At 41.2% G+C, this 16,374-nt stretch overlaps 2 protein-coding genes across 5 annotated transcripts; both read right to left on the minus strand.

The window, feature by feature from the left end:
• Positions 1-956: 956 nt before the first annotated feature.
• PCNP (PEST proteolytic signal containing nuclear protein) lies at positions 957-9,602 on the minus strand. 2 transcript variants are annotated; one of them, XM_035115120.2, is made up of 5 exons: positions 9,467-9,602; positions 6,480-6,700; positions 4,902-4,976; positions 3,937-3,992; positions 957-3,191 (listed from the first exon to the last, which is right to left on the minus strand). In XM_035115120.2, the coding sequence occupies exons 1-5, from the start codon at positions 9,519-9,521 to the stop codon at positions 3,065-3,067; spliced, it is 534 nt and encodes a 177-aa protein (XP_034971011.1). In that variant the 5' UTR covers positions 9,522-9,602; the 3' UTR covers positions 957-3,064. The 2 variants fall into 2 exon arrangements, with proteins under 2 accessions (XP_034971011.1, XP_034971010.1); XM_035115119.2 differs by lacking the exon at positions 9,467-9,602 and adding an exon at positions 7,805-9,372 and having other exon boundaries at positions 6,480-6,648.
• Positions 9,603-9,889: 287 nt separating this feature from the next.
• Positions 9,890-16,319, minus strand: TRMT10C (tRNA methyltransferase 10C, mitochondrial RNase P subunit). Of its 3 annotated transcripts, none has more exons than XM_035115116.2 (3): positions 16,223-16,319; positions 15,076-15,131; positions 9,890-13,782 (listed from the first exon to the last, which is right to left on the minus strand). In XM_035115116.2, the coding sequence occupies exon 3, from the start codon at positions 13,736-13,738 to the stop codon at positions 12,452-12,454; it is 1,287 nt and encodes a 428-aa protein (XP_034971007.1). In that variant the 5' UTR covers positions 13,739-13,782; positions 15,076-15,131; positions 16,223-16,319; the 3' UTR covers positions 9,890-12,451. The 3 variants fall into 3 exon arrangements, with proteins under 3 accessions (XP_034971007.1, XP_034971006.1, XP_060129696.1); XM_035115115.2 differs by having other exon boundaries at positions 16,083-16,285; XM_060273713.1 differs by having other exon boundaries at positions 16,048-16,284.
• Between the last annotated feature and the right edge of the window lie 55 nt (positions 16,320-16,374).

Below are 16,374 nucleotides of genomic sequence, written 5' to 3' on the forward strand. Positions count from 1 at the left end.
ATCTTCACAAAGCCCTGTCCACAGACTCATCATGGAACCTGCAGCAGCAGATTGGAAAAAGTTTGCACCGAGTTTATGGAGGACGGTAGCCTGGCCTGCCGGGCATCATCACCAGAAATGAAACTGCCCCCAGACTTCTCCAATGGCTGCACATACTAAAGGCAAGATTAGCAACAGAAAACATGCAGCTTTTCCAAGTATATTTTGTCATTACTGATCTCACTGGGCAATGGCAGAGCTTCATGCTCTGGCACTGGGGGCAGAGAGCAGGCGGGGGCGGGATGCGTTCTGGGGGTGTGGTGTGTGTTATGGGGGCGGGGCGCCCAGTGCGGGCAGGGGGGCAGCCACCATGGCGCCCTCGGGATCGCGCTGCCTGGGGCAGAGCACCCCTATCGCCCCTCCCTTTCTACGCCCGTCACTGGGAAATCCTAGGAATCCCGAGAACCCACTTTGAAAAATAGTTTTCTACACCAAAAGAAATCTGTGATAAGAAAACAAATTGAAAAAGCAACTCCTGCCTTTTGCAGAAGTAATGCAGTCAATTCAGTGGCCAGTATTCAAAATCAGAAAAATGAAGGGCTGATAGCTTAAGCTAAGCATACTACTTACAGGTGTTTCATTAAATGATGGTAAATTATTAACTGGAGCACATCTTATATCTTTCTTCAAAATAGTTTCCAAGTCAGATTCATAATTTGTTGAAATTCATGGTGGCCTTGAGAAGCTCCTTTAATCTGGAAATATTTATCGTAATTAAATTCTTCACTTCTCGAGAAGTTTGGCTAGGCAGGTGTAGCAGGGAGAAAAATGGTGTACTGTACACACAAATAAGACAGTGACGTTAGCCAAGATTTTTTGTAAAAAAAAAGAAAAAAAGGTTGTGTTCACACTTGCCTTGGTAAATTTAAGCATATATAGCACTTCCTTTGTTTATAATACACGAAATTGACATGGAATTTGGTTTTACTTGACAAGTTTTTATACTTAAAAACACTAGCCTCAGCAGCTAGAGTCCATGGCTAAAGATTACACAGCATCAGCACAAGCAAAGCTCAAAGAAGAGTAAGTTACAGCTTTTGGTTCCCACCATTTCTTCCCCAACTTGGGAATAAATCATGACAAATACTCCAAACTTTTCCTTCCTCCTTTTCAAAGAGTTCTTGTGAAACTTCAAGAGGTTAGTATATCATAGGCCCAAGGTAAAGGATTTGTGTACTTTTTCATTGCTTTGATGGTGGGGAGGGTACTGAAAACAAGCACAATTATTATATAGAATGGGGCTAAAGCTGACCAGGACATTGGTCACCTAAAGGTTATAAATGAATTTATAAATTGAAGGGGTGTGTGTGAGAGAGAGAGATGAGTTTAGGTACATAAATGGTTGTACCTAGTGCCATCTTTCCTTTTCCCTGATTAATGGTTTAGTTAAGGGCTAATTGTGCCATTGGCCTCAATAATGAGGAGCCAAAAGAAATCATTTTTTAAAAGTCTTGAACTTTCACAAGTAATTGAACAACTGCAGCTCTAGATAAATAACTTGTTTACATCTCTTATGTTTATAGCAAAGCCTTTAAAGAAAATATACGTTACAGATTTTTAACTGCAAACAAAAATTCACATACAAATACAAAACTGCTTAGATCTTACACACAGATGTCTACATGGTCAAAGCTCTTCTAAATTGTAAAAATAAAACTTGGATGCATATTTCCCCCACTAGATAATCTCGTTGTGCTGAAGTAAGAGTGACTAACATACAGTAGGTAAGTAATCTATAATATGATCCAGATATTCAAACTACATATGAAAACTAGTAATTCAGACCCATATACTGCTTCTGAAGTATTTTATCTATTTCAGCTATGTGACTGATGATATTACCTAACCCCAGACTACTTACACAACTTAAATCCTGCTGAAAAGTCCTCAAGTGTTTTAGGTCTGTGTCCAGGTAGATTACAGAAATAATAACTGACGGAAAACTCTATCGCTAAAAGAAATTAACTCTCAACAGTGTTCCAGCAATATTAAATGTAAAACAGCTGGAGATAAAAGTGTAAAGTTATGTTCTACAGATTGCTTTAATGACAAAACCGAAGTGGATTAAAATGCTGTCTTAAAATCCAAGAGTGTCCCTTACTTAAAAATACAAGATGGTCTTCTCGCATTTAAACTAAAGATTTAAACCAAAATATGGATATATGCTTCTACCGGTTGGTTGGTTGGTTTGTGTGTGGCTTTCTTCTCCTCTTAAGGGATTATGGGAAATATTGAAACCAAAACTAAAGCAGGTTAAAAGTACAATCATCATTTTGGTAATGCCTTTTTTCTGCTGATATTCTTTATCGGTCTCAAATTGACAAAGAAATATTAACAAGCACTGGTCAAGACTCATGATTAAGAAAACAATCAAAATACTGATTTACCTTTTCCCTAATATTTATACACATGTAAGACACATGTCTAAGAGTGGAACAGGCCACAGAGAAATTACACAAAGTTTCAAAACAGGACTATAGAGTAAACTACCACAGCCAGAAGTCTGAGTTTATGGATGTTTAAAATACTAAATGACTTTTTGCAGTAGTCTTTTCAGGTTCTATGCTGTCCAGAAAGCCAGAGTCTATCAAACTCAATGTATAGCAAGTTACTCCCCTTCTATAAAAGTAGCCTTAAGGAGACAACAATCTATTACAAAGTAGGAGCTGGAAGTCTTGAGTGCAGCAGCATTTAATTTAAATGGATTAAAGAGACAGTAACCTTTCCTCTGTCTTCATATAAGAATAGTTGTAAAAGAAAATTCTTAAAAAGGTACCACTTCCAATGTCTTTATTTTCCATAACCTTGTGAAATTAATTGCACGAAGCTACAAAATTAGCAAATGCTTTGAAATCTGTATACAAAACATAAATTACCTCTACTTTTAAACTCAGTTTTTTTGTGCACCACTTAGAAACTTTTAAAAGTGGCACTCAAAATAGCCATACACCACTCTAAAAAAGGAAAGTGTTCCTTTAATATCATACCCTCCCATTTCTCCCAACACTCAGATCTCAATACACAACTAGTCATCATGTTCACGGACATTTCCAAGGTGAGATTTCATGTTCCGTTCCCATAACTTCTGGTTGTCAGAAAACCCATGCTTTCCTTTGTTGAAAGAATTTGGTCCTGCTGAAGTTGGAGTATCCCTGTGATAACAGAACAAAAAGCAAGGGGCCAACTTTATCAGTTTCATATTAATGGTTTAGAAGTCCAGGTGCACATGCTAACCTGTTAACATGCAGTAGGTACCTTCTTAAGTTTGCTGTGCAAAAAAGTTAACACTATCATATCTTTCATTGTGAGGAAACCATACAGACAAGTTCAAAAGATGCCTCTCTAGAACTACTCCCACACAATGGGGAAAAATGTAGTGCAGAAATGTCTTCTATGCAGCTACAAAGCAGCAGTTAGAGACAATGCTCACAATATTGAACCTGGGATAACTATGCAGCACACACACATTTTGAATATGTTGAATATTAAAACCCCTATAAATTAATATTGCTTGTGAGTCTAGAACTAGATGGAACATGACCCTTAGAGTCAGTTTATAATAAAAGTTGTATCTGCATAATGAACAGTCACAAACTGTTCAGTGTGCTAAGATGCTTTTTCCAGATTAGCTGCTATTGGGGTCATTATGATCCAGAGATATTACATAACTTTCAAAAATATTGTACTGAAAGACATAACCTGAGCAGGGTGAAAAGTGGGTATGAGACAGAAGAGACAAGACAGGATGGGATGAAATGATCCCATATAGTTTTGGCCATAACTAGAAAAACCATGAAAGGTTTTGAAATGTTGTTGTTGCAGAAAGCAAAACTACTATGCAGAACATCTTTCTGCCACCCCACCTTTTCCTAAAATAACAAGCAAGTGCAACTCTACCTTCCAATGTTCTTCATGCGCATTTTAGCTTCTGGTGGCATCTCTTCAGGTTCACTCTATTTTCAAAGAGAACATGAACGTAAGAAAATAGTTACAAATTCTAATCAGTAGGAATAAAATTGTGGCATATGAAATAATGAACACATTACAAGCCTCTTCTGAATTCAAGTTTACACTTAATAACTTTATATTTACATTCAGAACAAAGCAGGCAGTTGCAACTCTATATCTAGAGGGATCAGATTTGAGCCAGGGAGAAGTATGTGCGTTTTTCTGACACATGCCCCCTTCCATGAGCCTTTTTTATTCTCAAATTAAAATTCAAGGTTCTATCACCAATACTGCCGAAGACAAAAACCAAAACAGATAGCATTTACATTTCTCTCATCTGCCTACTGCCAGTTCTATTAAGAAGCAAAGATAACAGACTCAAATTCAAGTCAGAGGGATGTTTGGTTGCACACACCAGGTGGCAGTAATAATGTGTTTTACAAACACAGGGATAAAAAAAACCACTCCAAGTCTGAAAAAGGCAAAGGCTGGAAAAATACTTTAGATTTGTACAGTATATAAGCCTTGTGCAGAAACAGAGGAAAGTGTCAAATTTTAAAGACGGTGTGGCAACAATGAGTGATACCCAACTATGGTGCCTGCTGGCATAGCTGGTTTCAGCTCTCACAAATGGGCCTACCCCTTCTTCTCTTCTCTGCAAGCCCCCCCCCCAATGTGTCCTCTCTAGAGCAAACAGGGGGTGGGGTGGGGCTGCAGGACCTCATGCTAAAGTGTTTAAATTATTTGAAATTCAAATTTCAAAGGGCATTTACACATTACAGATTTTAGCAGAATCCCATGCCAGTTTGCTGTATTGGACTAGTAGCATATGATACTTTCTCTTTCCTGTACCCATACTTGTCCTGGTCAGAGAACAATATACTTCTCCATTCTAAGAAAATATATTTACTTACATCTTCATCTTCGTTGAAGATTGCTGCTACAGAAAGCGTTTTTGGAGCTAGGTTTGGAGTAGGCTCTTTAGGTTTCTGAAAGAGAACAAAGACAGCATTTGTTTTTTGTCCTATGTTGTGAGGTTTTTTGTTTTGTTATACGTATTTGTGGTTCTTGTGGTGTTTCCCAAATCTACCTGGAAATGCCCATTACCCACTGAAAGGTGGAATATTTTAGAAAACAACAATAAGCCCCTTAAGTTCTTCATATGCTTGTCAATGGCTATTTGTACCTTTAACCAAGGCTCATGTGTTATGAGTATATTTATTGATAAAATAGTATATTAACTAGTGTAGCTATCTTTTACCAGTGTAGCTAAACATTACCACCAGTATTTTGCTATGTACTCAGTACTGCATAACACCTAAATCAGAACAAAAGCCACCAACTTCAAAATAATTTTTTCAAGTAAACACCACACCTACCAATAGCTTCCAGAATTTAATCCCCTTGTAGCAGTGCATTATTATAAATGTTTATGAATAAATTAATATTGAAATAAATAGCTTTAGCTTTATTTTTTAATGCTTAGCTAGCATCCTATCCAAAAAAACATACTACAGCTTTATAATTCACAAGAAATAGTGAATAGGTGTATGTCAATCCGAACTTTTTCTAGTTTATTACTGTTGAGCATGGCATGCGTAAGAAGGTTAGCATAACCTCATCTCAAATGTGTCCTGGAAGGCATTAGGAGACATCCTGAGCTCCTAATTACTTGTGTAAAGATCATCATATGTAAATCTAATGAAAATATTATTAAGCAAATAAGCTAAATGGGAAACAGACAGGAAACTAGGATAAATTCATTAGCACGTTAGAATGATTTGAATTTTAGGAATTGCTTATCTCAAAGCCCACCTTCCTCCTCCATTAGAATTCATTGCCTAAAATTAATACAAAACCCCTAAGATTTTCAATTGTTAGTTAGCTTTTGAAGCCCCAATCAAGAAGATATATAAAGATAAAGAACCAACCCAATAAAGAACCAACACATGCTCCAACTGTGTATACCTGGACAGGCATAATCTACCCCGCTTCCATTTCTTGACTTGCTACTAGTTTGAGTTCTGTGGCAAAATTGCCACACTCACTTTCTGTAGATTTTTGAGACTAGTTAGGGATTCTTTCACTCTATAGATTAAAGTGTGTAGGTATTGTAGGATTTGTTGCCTGTTTATCTATTCTGTCACCTTCATTTCATATAATAAACCAAGCTTTCTTTGATCCTTTTGTGTAAGAACTTGATTTGGGTGTAAGGTTAAGTGTAAACACATAGTCATAACAGACGTACATCATAACTCTAGCAAAAGATCCTAAAACTCTTGGCAGTGTGTGTATGAATACACGTGCATGCTGGACATGCATGTGGGTTTAGATACATAGTTTGTTAACATTTACAATATTTTAAATGTTTATGGATCAATGGATATTGAAAGAAAAAGCTTTAAGTTTTTTTTTTACTATTTAACTAGCATGCTACTGCAAAAAAGACACTGCAACTTTATAATTCACAATAAAACATTCCAATAACTTACATTTGCTCCAAGCTTGATGGATATTGCAGGCGGTTTCTTTGCAACCTGTGTGCCAATGGCAAACCCAAACTTGGACATTTTGGCAGGAGCAGGCTTTGTGTCGGGGTCATCAGTTTCTTCATCAGTTGCCGGCTTCTCCACACTGTGACTCGAACTTTCCCCTCCATTACTGGAAGAAACAGTCTTAGTTTTCACAGGTTTTTCTGCCTCTTCTTCAGGTCCTGGTGAAGTCGAAACAACTTACCAAGATGAGCTATTTTTACTGAGTGGACTGATGGGAGCAGCAACCTCATAAAGCACTGTTATGCAGAGGAGACTTTTGCACTTACAGTGTCAGCATCTCCACAACTGTTTATACAGAGCACACTGTAAGAACATAGACATATAGTGAAGGGAGCTCCAATCACGTGACTAATGCAGAACAAAATTCTTCAGTTACAAAAAAAGAAATCAAAATAAGTCTTTAAAGCCGCAAGGCACCACTATTACTACTGTCAAGGGCAATTCAGATCAAGGTAGAGCAAGTTATTAAAACACACATCTTGATTGAATAATTTTAGAGGTCTTGCTTTGAACAGCCCCCATGTATACTAATTACTGCATCCATCTTAGATTGTAGTTGTAACATTGATATTTAAACCACAAATGCTTACATCACAATAAAGTTCTTAAGGTGGAATCCAATTGGTGCATTTGTACTCATGGAACGGCTTTTGATCTAGAATAGATCATAGATGCCTCTGCTAAGGAACAACAGAGGTGATATTTGTCCATTTTTTCTCCCTACAACAGTGCCCAGAAAAACTGTACACTGAGAATTGGGAGTCCTGCTGAAAAGCAAGGAAGGTGGTACAGGCAGAAATCAGCAAGAAGTGTCTCCTTTAATTTGCAGAGGCATCAGCTGGAACAAAAGCCCTTCTGCAAGTGCAAAGGCACACTAACTGAATTCTACCCTTTGACTTTAAGAAGTTCAGCGAAAAAAGCTTGACATCTTTTAAGAATATAGCATTTGTATTTATATAGCACTTTGTGGGTTCAAAGAAAAAAATCAGGATTAAAAATATGTTATCGCCATAAAAAGTCTAAAATGACACATAACTTAGTTTTTATGCTGAGGGCAGAGAAAAAGAGGAGGAAATGGCTGCAATCCTTGACAAATTCACAATCAGTGTGCACTGTACTCAAATTACAGTGATTGTTACTCAAATTAGAGAATCGTTTAGGATAAAAGGCAGAGCTGACATTACAACCAGTGTCTCTGACACTGTTCTGCCCTATACAGTTCATTTTTCAAGAAAAAACAAAAGGTACAAACAGCCCTGTACCTTTTCAAACATGTGTGGACCGTTTTCAGACCTGGAAGATGGCAGAACGGGCTTATGTACACTCCGCCAACATGTGCAATGTCCAGGAATGGAGCTCCTACACAAATTGGGAGTTGCCTGTACTCAATAACAGTTTTGACCATGCATTATATTTGAATACTACTGTGTTCAGATGTTTTAACCAGCAAGAAAAGGGAAGCCTGCCCATCTCTTATTATTCAATTGATTCATTATACTTAATCCCAAAATGTTACCTGGCCTAGTCTACAGTGGGAATTGTGTAATACAGTGGGTGGGTAGCACCAATATTGTATCTCTTCATACACACTGGCTAACTTTATACAGATTAACAGGGCGCCTTCCTACATTCTTATAAAAGGAATAGACAAATTCATGGAAGCTTATGAATGGCTACTAGCCACAATGGCTATGTTCTTCCGCACACTAGGAAGCAATATGCCTCTGAATACCAGTTGCTGGGAACTGCAGGTGGACTAGATAGGCTTTTGGACTGATCCAGCAGGGCTCTTTTATGTTCTTAAGACATTAAAAGTTATAACAGGACATAGAGAAGATGGTTTCTAACACCTGCTTAACACTCTTCTGTCTCCCCAGGCATGATATCAGCTGTATGCAAACATGCCTCTGTTCATTGCATAATTTTGCTGGATTCATTTTTATTTTATGGTAGACTGCTCTGACATTTTTTAAAAAATATTAAAGTTAATAAACATCTTTAAAAATACTGAAAGGTTGCATCCAAACGATTTGTTAGTTATTAAAGTAGTAAGCAGCATTCGTCCTTTCAAATATAATGGACACATCCACTTCTATTACTGGGAAAATATAGAAAAATGTAATGCCAAATTGAAAATATGGGCATATGGTTGAACATGTTTAGTTGGAAACGTTAACTTTTATTCCTAAAAGTTGCCACGAAGAAGTTTCAGAAGAAAGCAACTACTGTAGCATTATCCCTGTAAAGTAATAGTGTATGTTTGTAGTCAAACCCTGCACATGTCCAGCTACACGAAAGCCCCTGAGAGTCCAGTGTGGCGTCTATAGAGGATTGCAGCCTTGGGCCAATGTTGCGCTAAATTTTGAAGGGACTGGGATTATTTACCCTGGCGCCCAACTGCTTTACGAAACAGCTGCACTTCAGCAGCGCAATGTTTCGGGCCAAGCGGCTCTTTGCAATCCTTGCCCTGCCACAGGGCGGGATATATATTAGGCACTACGACGTCTTCCACGAGGGGTTCCCACTCCCGCCCAGCCACACGGACGGGGAAGAAGCGGAATTGTGAAGGAGACAGATTAGAAAGCCGAGGCACCGGGAAATGCAGCATTCAGACAGCCCGGGAGTGGGGCGCGGGGGGAGGGGATTGTGGTGAGTCTGCAGAAAGACCTTCACTCACGGAAGCCATGGGGCGGCCGAAGCCGCGCGGGAGACGAGGCTGCGACTTGGCTCCCGTCAGAAGCAATGAACTCGCCTCCGGTACGCAGCCAAATCTCTCAAGGGCTCTTAAGGGTAGAAGGTGGTACCCGCAGCCCGCCGCCGCTCCCCCTTCCGAAACCAGCCCTCGCCCCTCTCCCGCCCAAACCCAGCCCCAAGCGCCCCCACACTCCCGACCAGAGCCTCGCATAGCAACGCAGCGTGTTTACCTCCGTCAAGAAGTGGCCGCTTCAGCTTCACGTCGCCTCCTTTGCCGTCCGCCATTTTGCCCCACCTCCTCCTCCCCGCGGCTGCGTCCACAGACTGTGCGCAGCAGCGCCGTACAAGCCCGCCCACGCCTCGCGTCGTCAGGGGGAGCAGAGAAGCGGCGGCTAGAGAGGCTCCTGCGTTTTCTCGGCTCGCTCCGTTTCCGGGCGGAAGTGGTCGCAACTTCCGACTTGGAGCGGCAGCTTCTTCTAGCAGTCGACGCAAGGGGATTGGTGGTGTTCGAGTGCCTATTGATTGGTCGTGACGTCAACCCGCGCGCTTCGCACCCCCCTCCCCGCACCCAGCCACCCTCGATCGTTTAGGTCTGAGGAGCGCTGTCCTTTTCGGAGAATCATCGTTGGAAGGGACAACGAAGCCCATTGAGTCCAACCCTCCGCAATGCAGGAATCTTTTTTTGCCCGCTGCGGGGCTCAAGTCCTGGGGTTAAAGAGTCTCATGCTCTATCGACTGAGCTGAATTAGGGCGAGGGAGTCTCTTTGACTCAAGAGCTCGAGGCCATCCAGTGAAATTGTCAGCGCAATATGTGGGAAGCCGAAGGTGGCTTTAAAGGGGGGGGCAGAATAAAAACCCCGGGAGGGGTGCTTGCCTTCCTGCTGGCATCCTATCTCAAGTTGCTGGACTAAGTGGACCTTAGGAGGCCTGGGTGTGATGTCGAGTTGTAGTCACTCTAGAGAAATGCATGTTCTAGTTACAACAAAGAGGTAGAATTTCTAGAAACTTGTTTTCCAAACCAGATTTTCATTTGGGGGACGGGGGACGGACTTGGCTACACACTGAGGATAGAGTTGCTCAAATTCAGTGATCTTGATACGACACTTGTTGCAACTCCAGTTTTGTGGAATCAGTTTCACCTTATGCAATCAGATGTGGAACAGGTGCTGATGGCAATGGGCCCAATCCCTGTCCCTCCTAGCTTATTAAGTCTAGCAGTGGGAGAGGAGGGGGTGGGCAAGGATCAGTAATGTATCAAGCTGGTGAAGAAGCCAGGGCGTCTCCCACTCCTCCTGCGACCAGCTCCCCTCCCAGAACCAGAAAAAGTATGAAGACGGCGGAGCCAAGACAGGCACAGCCAGAAGTCTCAGATTGCTTGGGAAGGACCCAGAAGAGATTTAGACAGCTGTGGAAAGGCAGGGACTTTCAGTCCCCACAGCTACCTCATAGGGGGCAAGATATACCAGGAGTTGCTGTGCTCACTAGGCCTGGCCTCCTGAGTCGACTGTTTCCTTGAGTAAGACTTAACTTCACTTATCCTCCTACCAAAGAGTCCCGAGTAAGCTTAGCAGTCATTAGATAATTGGCCATGTGTTCTTCTGGATCAGTAATTGTTTAAGGAGCAGCAAGTAAAAACAAGTGGACAGTTTTCAGATAGGGTTATAACAAATGGGCCCCTTCAAGCATCTATATGTGACTGATGCTTTTTAACTGGTTCATAATGATCTGGAATTTAGGGCGAGAAGTGAAGTAGTCACATCTGCTGGTGATATCAAATGGTTCAGGATGATAAAAGCAAAGAGGGGATTTTGAGTTCCAAAAATGATCTCTCCAAACTGGGTGAATGGGTATGAAGAAAAACAATTCAATGTATGCAAGTCTAAAGTGATGCACATTAGGAAAAAAATCCTTGACATATATACTAATAAGAAAAGGTTTGGGGACAGCATAATGAAAACGTTGATTCATGCACAGCAGCTGTAAAAAATGTGAATTCTGTATTAGGGGTCATTAGGAAAGAAACTGAGATGTATAAAATTATGCAAGTTGTAGAAAGGTTTTGTCCCTCTGTCAAAATACCTGGAGTAATCTGATGAAACTGAATATGGGAAGATTCAGCAAAACAAAAGGAAGTACTTCTTCATACAGCACATAAACTGGAATTTGCTTTCAGACAATGTATTGATGGCTACCAATTTGGATGGAGTTCATGGAGAATAAGGCTATTAATGGTGGCTAGTCAGGATGGATTTATACTACCTCTGTATGCCTCTGAACACCAGATGCTAGGGAACAAGAATGGGGAGCTGCATTCATATTCTGCTTTTGGGCTTTCCATAGACATGTACTTGGCTATTGATGAGTCATTAATCTGATCCTGCAAGATCTTATGTTGTTCAAAGCACCACATAAGCCACAATAATGATGATGGATCCAATTTGTTATTATTAAATTTCCAGCTTTCTCCTTGTAAAAAAAAAAAGCAACATAACTAACATAAATCGAATAAATTTCCATTTATTTTTCAATGCTACCACAACTAAGCTCATATTTACAAACGTCTACGTAATACCTGAATACAATGGTCATATTTGCAATTTACCAGAAAATGTAGGTTCCTTCTTGTCCAACAACTTTATAAAGCAGATATAATTCATTGTGCTGCCCTAGCATTCAGAAATTGTTCCTAGTACAGCAACAGCAGCATGCTGCTGAACTATCAGTTGCTTCAGGTCTGAGCTAGCCAGTGGGGGCTGAAGAAATCTATTCTGCTTTACCAAGTATGGGCTACTGACACCCTGGACATAAGCGTCTGTGGATCTTTTGAAGCCAAGGGTGCTTGTGAATGATAAAAACTTTCATGACCTCATCTTATAGTTACGTATTGTGAGGGAAGTTCATTTGGCATCCACAGCCTAAAAGCCAATTCCCTTACTAGAATAGGGTAGTGAAGGAGTGAAGGTTACAACATACACTGTCACATTTTGATATTATTGGGCTCTTGAATAACTTCTGGAACTTATCACTGAATATTGAATAACAGGTAATAAATTTTTCACATTTATTTTTGTAGAAAAGCATGTCCTTGTGTCACTTTGGCTGAAACCCATGCAACTCAAGAGCTAGAGAAAAGTTTAAGCAGTTAAAATCTTAAGGTTAAATCTTGATTTAATTCAAACTTACAATCAGTCAAACACTGGGTGGCTAACATGCTATTAAGACGCATCTTCCCACCAGTTTTTCTGTGCTTGCTGCCTGGAGTAATTTTGTGCAAACTGCTTGTGTGCCTTTCTTTGACCAGCCATTTTTTCATGCAACTTTGTTTTCTTCCATGTGTCAATTTGCTGCTTTGACCAGGAAGACATTTCCACAAAGCCTTCGTGTTTTCTTTGTGGAACAAACTGCAGAGCTTCCTTCCAATCCCCAGTATCTTTCAGAGTTAATAAGATGCGCATCATTTGATCCAGAGTGAGATTTTTGGCACCTTCCCCCCATTGCAAGCACCTATCCAAAGGAAGGCGTGCTGTTGCCAAGTCCAGCCGTTTTGCATTAGCAAGGGAAAGTCCAGTCTTCATTGATTTATCAACTAGTGATCCAATTATATAGATCTTATCATGCTCAAATGTTTTCATCACATTGGGAGAATCAGCAGTTAAGTAGACAAGTTGATCTTTTGGAAAGACTTCAACATAAGACTTTTCTGTCACAGTCACAAATAACTTGTCCCATGCTTCTCCGTAACGTTTGACAAATTCTTTGTGATACGGACCATCTGCTTTGAGATTACAATAATGCAAGTGGAATGGGTCCAAAGATCTACGATTGGCCCCTTCACATTCCATCAGCTGTTTCACTGTATTCTCCATTTCTCTGCGTGACATATAATTTTCGTAGTTCATATCATACACCAGAGGCTGACCAAAGATCATAGACTGGGCTGCTCTCCAGTTGTACACAGCATCCTGTGACCTAGCCCAAAGCTTAGGGACAAATGTATTTTTTAGCTCACCACTAGCATTTTCCTGAGTGTTTAGCATTCGTTCCTTCTTTGCTTCGTTTCGTTTTTCTCTCTTTTCTCTGTCAGCTTTCTTCCTGTTTTCTTTTATAGCCAAGAATTTTAAGTACTTCCTTATGGAACTCTTGGTAGGACATTCAGTTAAAATCTTGAAATCTTCTTCGCTAATATTTTCTGGAACAAGTCTGCCCGACAGTCTCCACATCTCAATAAGTTCCCTAGTAACCGCTGAAGGAGAATCTTCTTCACTCTGTGATGTTCTTTCAGTGGCTTCTTCTTGCTGTGCAGACCGCATTACATGTTTCCATCCATCCAAATCTAGTTTCTCAGTAGCACTTGGGGAGGAGTCCTTGTTAAACCAAGCTGACAAAACCAAAGTTCTACAAGTTATGATTCGGCTGGGCATTATTAAAAATAATCTCCTTTTTGTCCCGTCTGATGCTGCTAATTGGAAGACAGATCTTCTAATAATATTAAATAGATGCATATTTTTAAAGTTTGTAATTGGAAATGTGATGTTCGACTTGTTATCTGCAATTATACATAGAAAACAGAAGATAATTCAGTATTAGCAAAATACCATTAATATGTATACTGCTCACTTTGTATGTCAGTAAAAATATGCATTCTAGTCTTATAATAGAGCAAAGGAGAATTGATGAAGCTGTCTAAAGGTGCCGTTCTGTACCTCTTTACCTAGAAGTAAACTCAATGGGACTTTCTTCAGGGTAAAGATTTAAAGGAGAGGGTGGGGGAACCATGGCCAAAAGGTAGCCTTCTGAGTGTTTCTTCTGACCGACAGGACCCTTCCTATGCAATGCTGCACCCCTCACTATCTCTCCTTCATGTAACTGGAATGTGTCACTGAACTGTAATAATGTCATTTACTTCCTGGAAGAGGAGGGGTATTGTAGAAATGGCTGGTTTTTGGGTGGCTACAATCCACTGCTCCACCCTCTTTTGCCTCTAACCTTGCCCTCCACTTCCACACAGCCCCTGGAAGTCTCCTCATAAGGGAATGCAACCTTAAAACTAAAACAAGCTCTCGAGCCCTGATGAATACAATTGTACTGTGAAAATTTAAGAGACTTTAGGCAACTGAAAATGCCAGTTGGAGAAATATGAAATGACTCGTGGAACGAATTAATTTCGTCTTGTGAGGTACCACTGTACCTTAATATATAACTAATTTTATTGCTGACAAGCTGGCCCTGCCACGCGTTGCTGTGGCTCATCCCTGTGTTTCCCCCCACTCTGTCCCAATCCATGACGTATCCCATCCCCTCCTCCCCCCACCCCCGGTTCATCCCTGTGATTCCCCCTACCCTATCCCGATCCATGATGTATCCCGCCCCCTCCTCCCCCCAACCCCCACCCAGACGAGTCCCCGCTTCCATTGGGCTTGTCTGATAAGGCGAGCCAAGTGCTGTGGAGAGGGAAGCTTTTCTAGCTGCAGTACCAGTGTAGCTGCCGCTAGAGGTGCTGTTTTGCAACCTCTTCGGGCTTCTTTTTCCCAGCATGCACTTTTGGGTGAGTTCTGTGTTCTTACGTTGCGCAGGTGTGATATCTGTCTATGCAAATGGTATATGCTTCCTCTCACAGTAGCATGGGACGTTGTGTAAAAATTTGAACGCTATCAGTCAAGCGGTTTCGGTGGAAAGTGGAAACATACCTACATGCCCTTTTTACAGTTTTATATATATAAGATGGCCAAATTCAATAAACACAATTTGCAGCCCTAAAAAGAGGACTAGGAGCAATTGGGCCTCAGGCCAGAAATATCTATGAAATAAGAAGATTCGTTTTATAGAAATATTAAGTTACCTTTCCTTTTGTCAAGTATTCAGTTACTCGCTACTATGCTTTGAAGCCCACAGGTTCTGGAAGTAAACATAGGTTTGAGAATATTAAAACTGGCTTCCACATGGTTAAAGTGCTTTAAGAAGTTTGACAACTTTCCTCCACCAGTGATCAACTGCTACAGCATCGTATGGAATTGTTCTCTAAGCTGCACAAAAGCTACATGTCATATAGAACTCTTTTAAAGACTTTTAAAGGGTTGGTTTCCCCCAGGTCAGTCTTGTTGTGTTGTCCTTTATCAGGACATCTCCCTTTCGCCATCTACACCATTGGGGAAGAGAAACCAAAAAGCCATAGTTCAGTTGTAGAGCACTGTGTAGACGGCCCCAGATTCAATCTCCAGGTAGGCTTTCCTGTTTGAAATCCTAAGAGAGCCGCAGAAAATTCTGAAACAGATGGACCACCAATCTAGCTCGGTATAAAGCAGCTTCCTATTATCTTTTAACTCCAGACAAGGAAATCAGTTGCCTTTCTGATAAAAGGAGAAGCAGGAAAAAGAGGGAGCTATCCGTTTCTCTATGGAATCAACATTCACTGCCTTCTGCACTTTTAACACCCATCTTCCAGCTCCACACACATTCGTTCAAGTGTCTTCCTCACAGCAGCCACAGTAAAACACAGCTAAGTGCACTAACCTAGCAGTTCGAAAGCACGTCAAAATGCAAGTAGATAAATAGGAACCGCTACAGCGGGAAGGTAAACGGCGTTTCCATGTGCTGCCCTGGTTTGCCAGAAGCGGCTTAGTCATGCTGGCCACATGACCTGGAAGCTGTACGCCTGCTCCCTCGGCCAATAATGCGAGATGAGCGCGCAACCCCAGAGTCGGTCACGACTGGACCTAATGGTCAGGGGTCCCTTTTCCTTTACCTTTAAGTGCACTTAAGCCCGTTAGTTTCAACCAGATGGCGGCTACAAACCTATAGCATACAGGCTTACCTAGGAGTAACTTAGCTGGCCTCGAGGGGACTTACTTCTCTGAGTAGGTACACAAAGAAATCCAGCGTGCGCCAACGCAACTCTATATTTGGAGATCCGTCATTCCGTTCACATTCTGCTATCCCCGCACTACATCTGCTCAGAAAATATTTTCGGCGGCATCCTAAACAATCACCTCAAACAACTGAAGGCCCGCGCGCTCCACTCCTCCGCACATGCCCGGTCCGGCTCCAATCACCTTCCCGCCGGAAGTGGCTACGCGGATGCTCCCTCCCCCACCTCTCGAATGGTTCCGCTAACGTCACTAAGCCATTTATCCATTTCGGA

Source organism: Zootoca vivipara, chromosome 4 (assembly GCF_963506605.1).
Source record: "Zootoca vivipara chromosome 4, rZooViv1.1, whole genome shotgun sequence".
In the NCBI taxonomy this organism is placed as follows: Eukaryota; Metazoa; Chordata; class Lepidosauria; order Squamata; family Lacertidae; genus Zootoca; species Zootoca vivipara.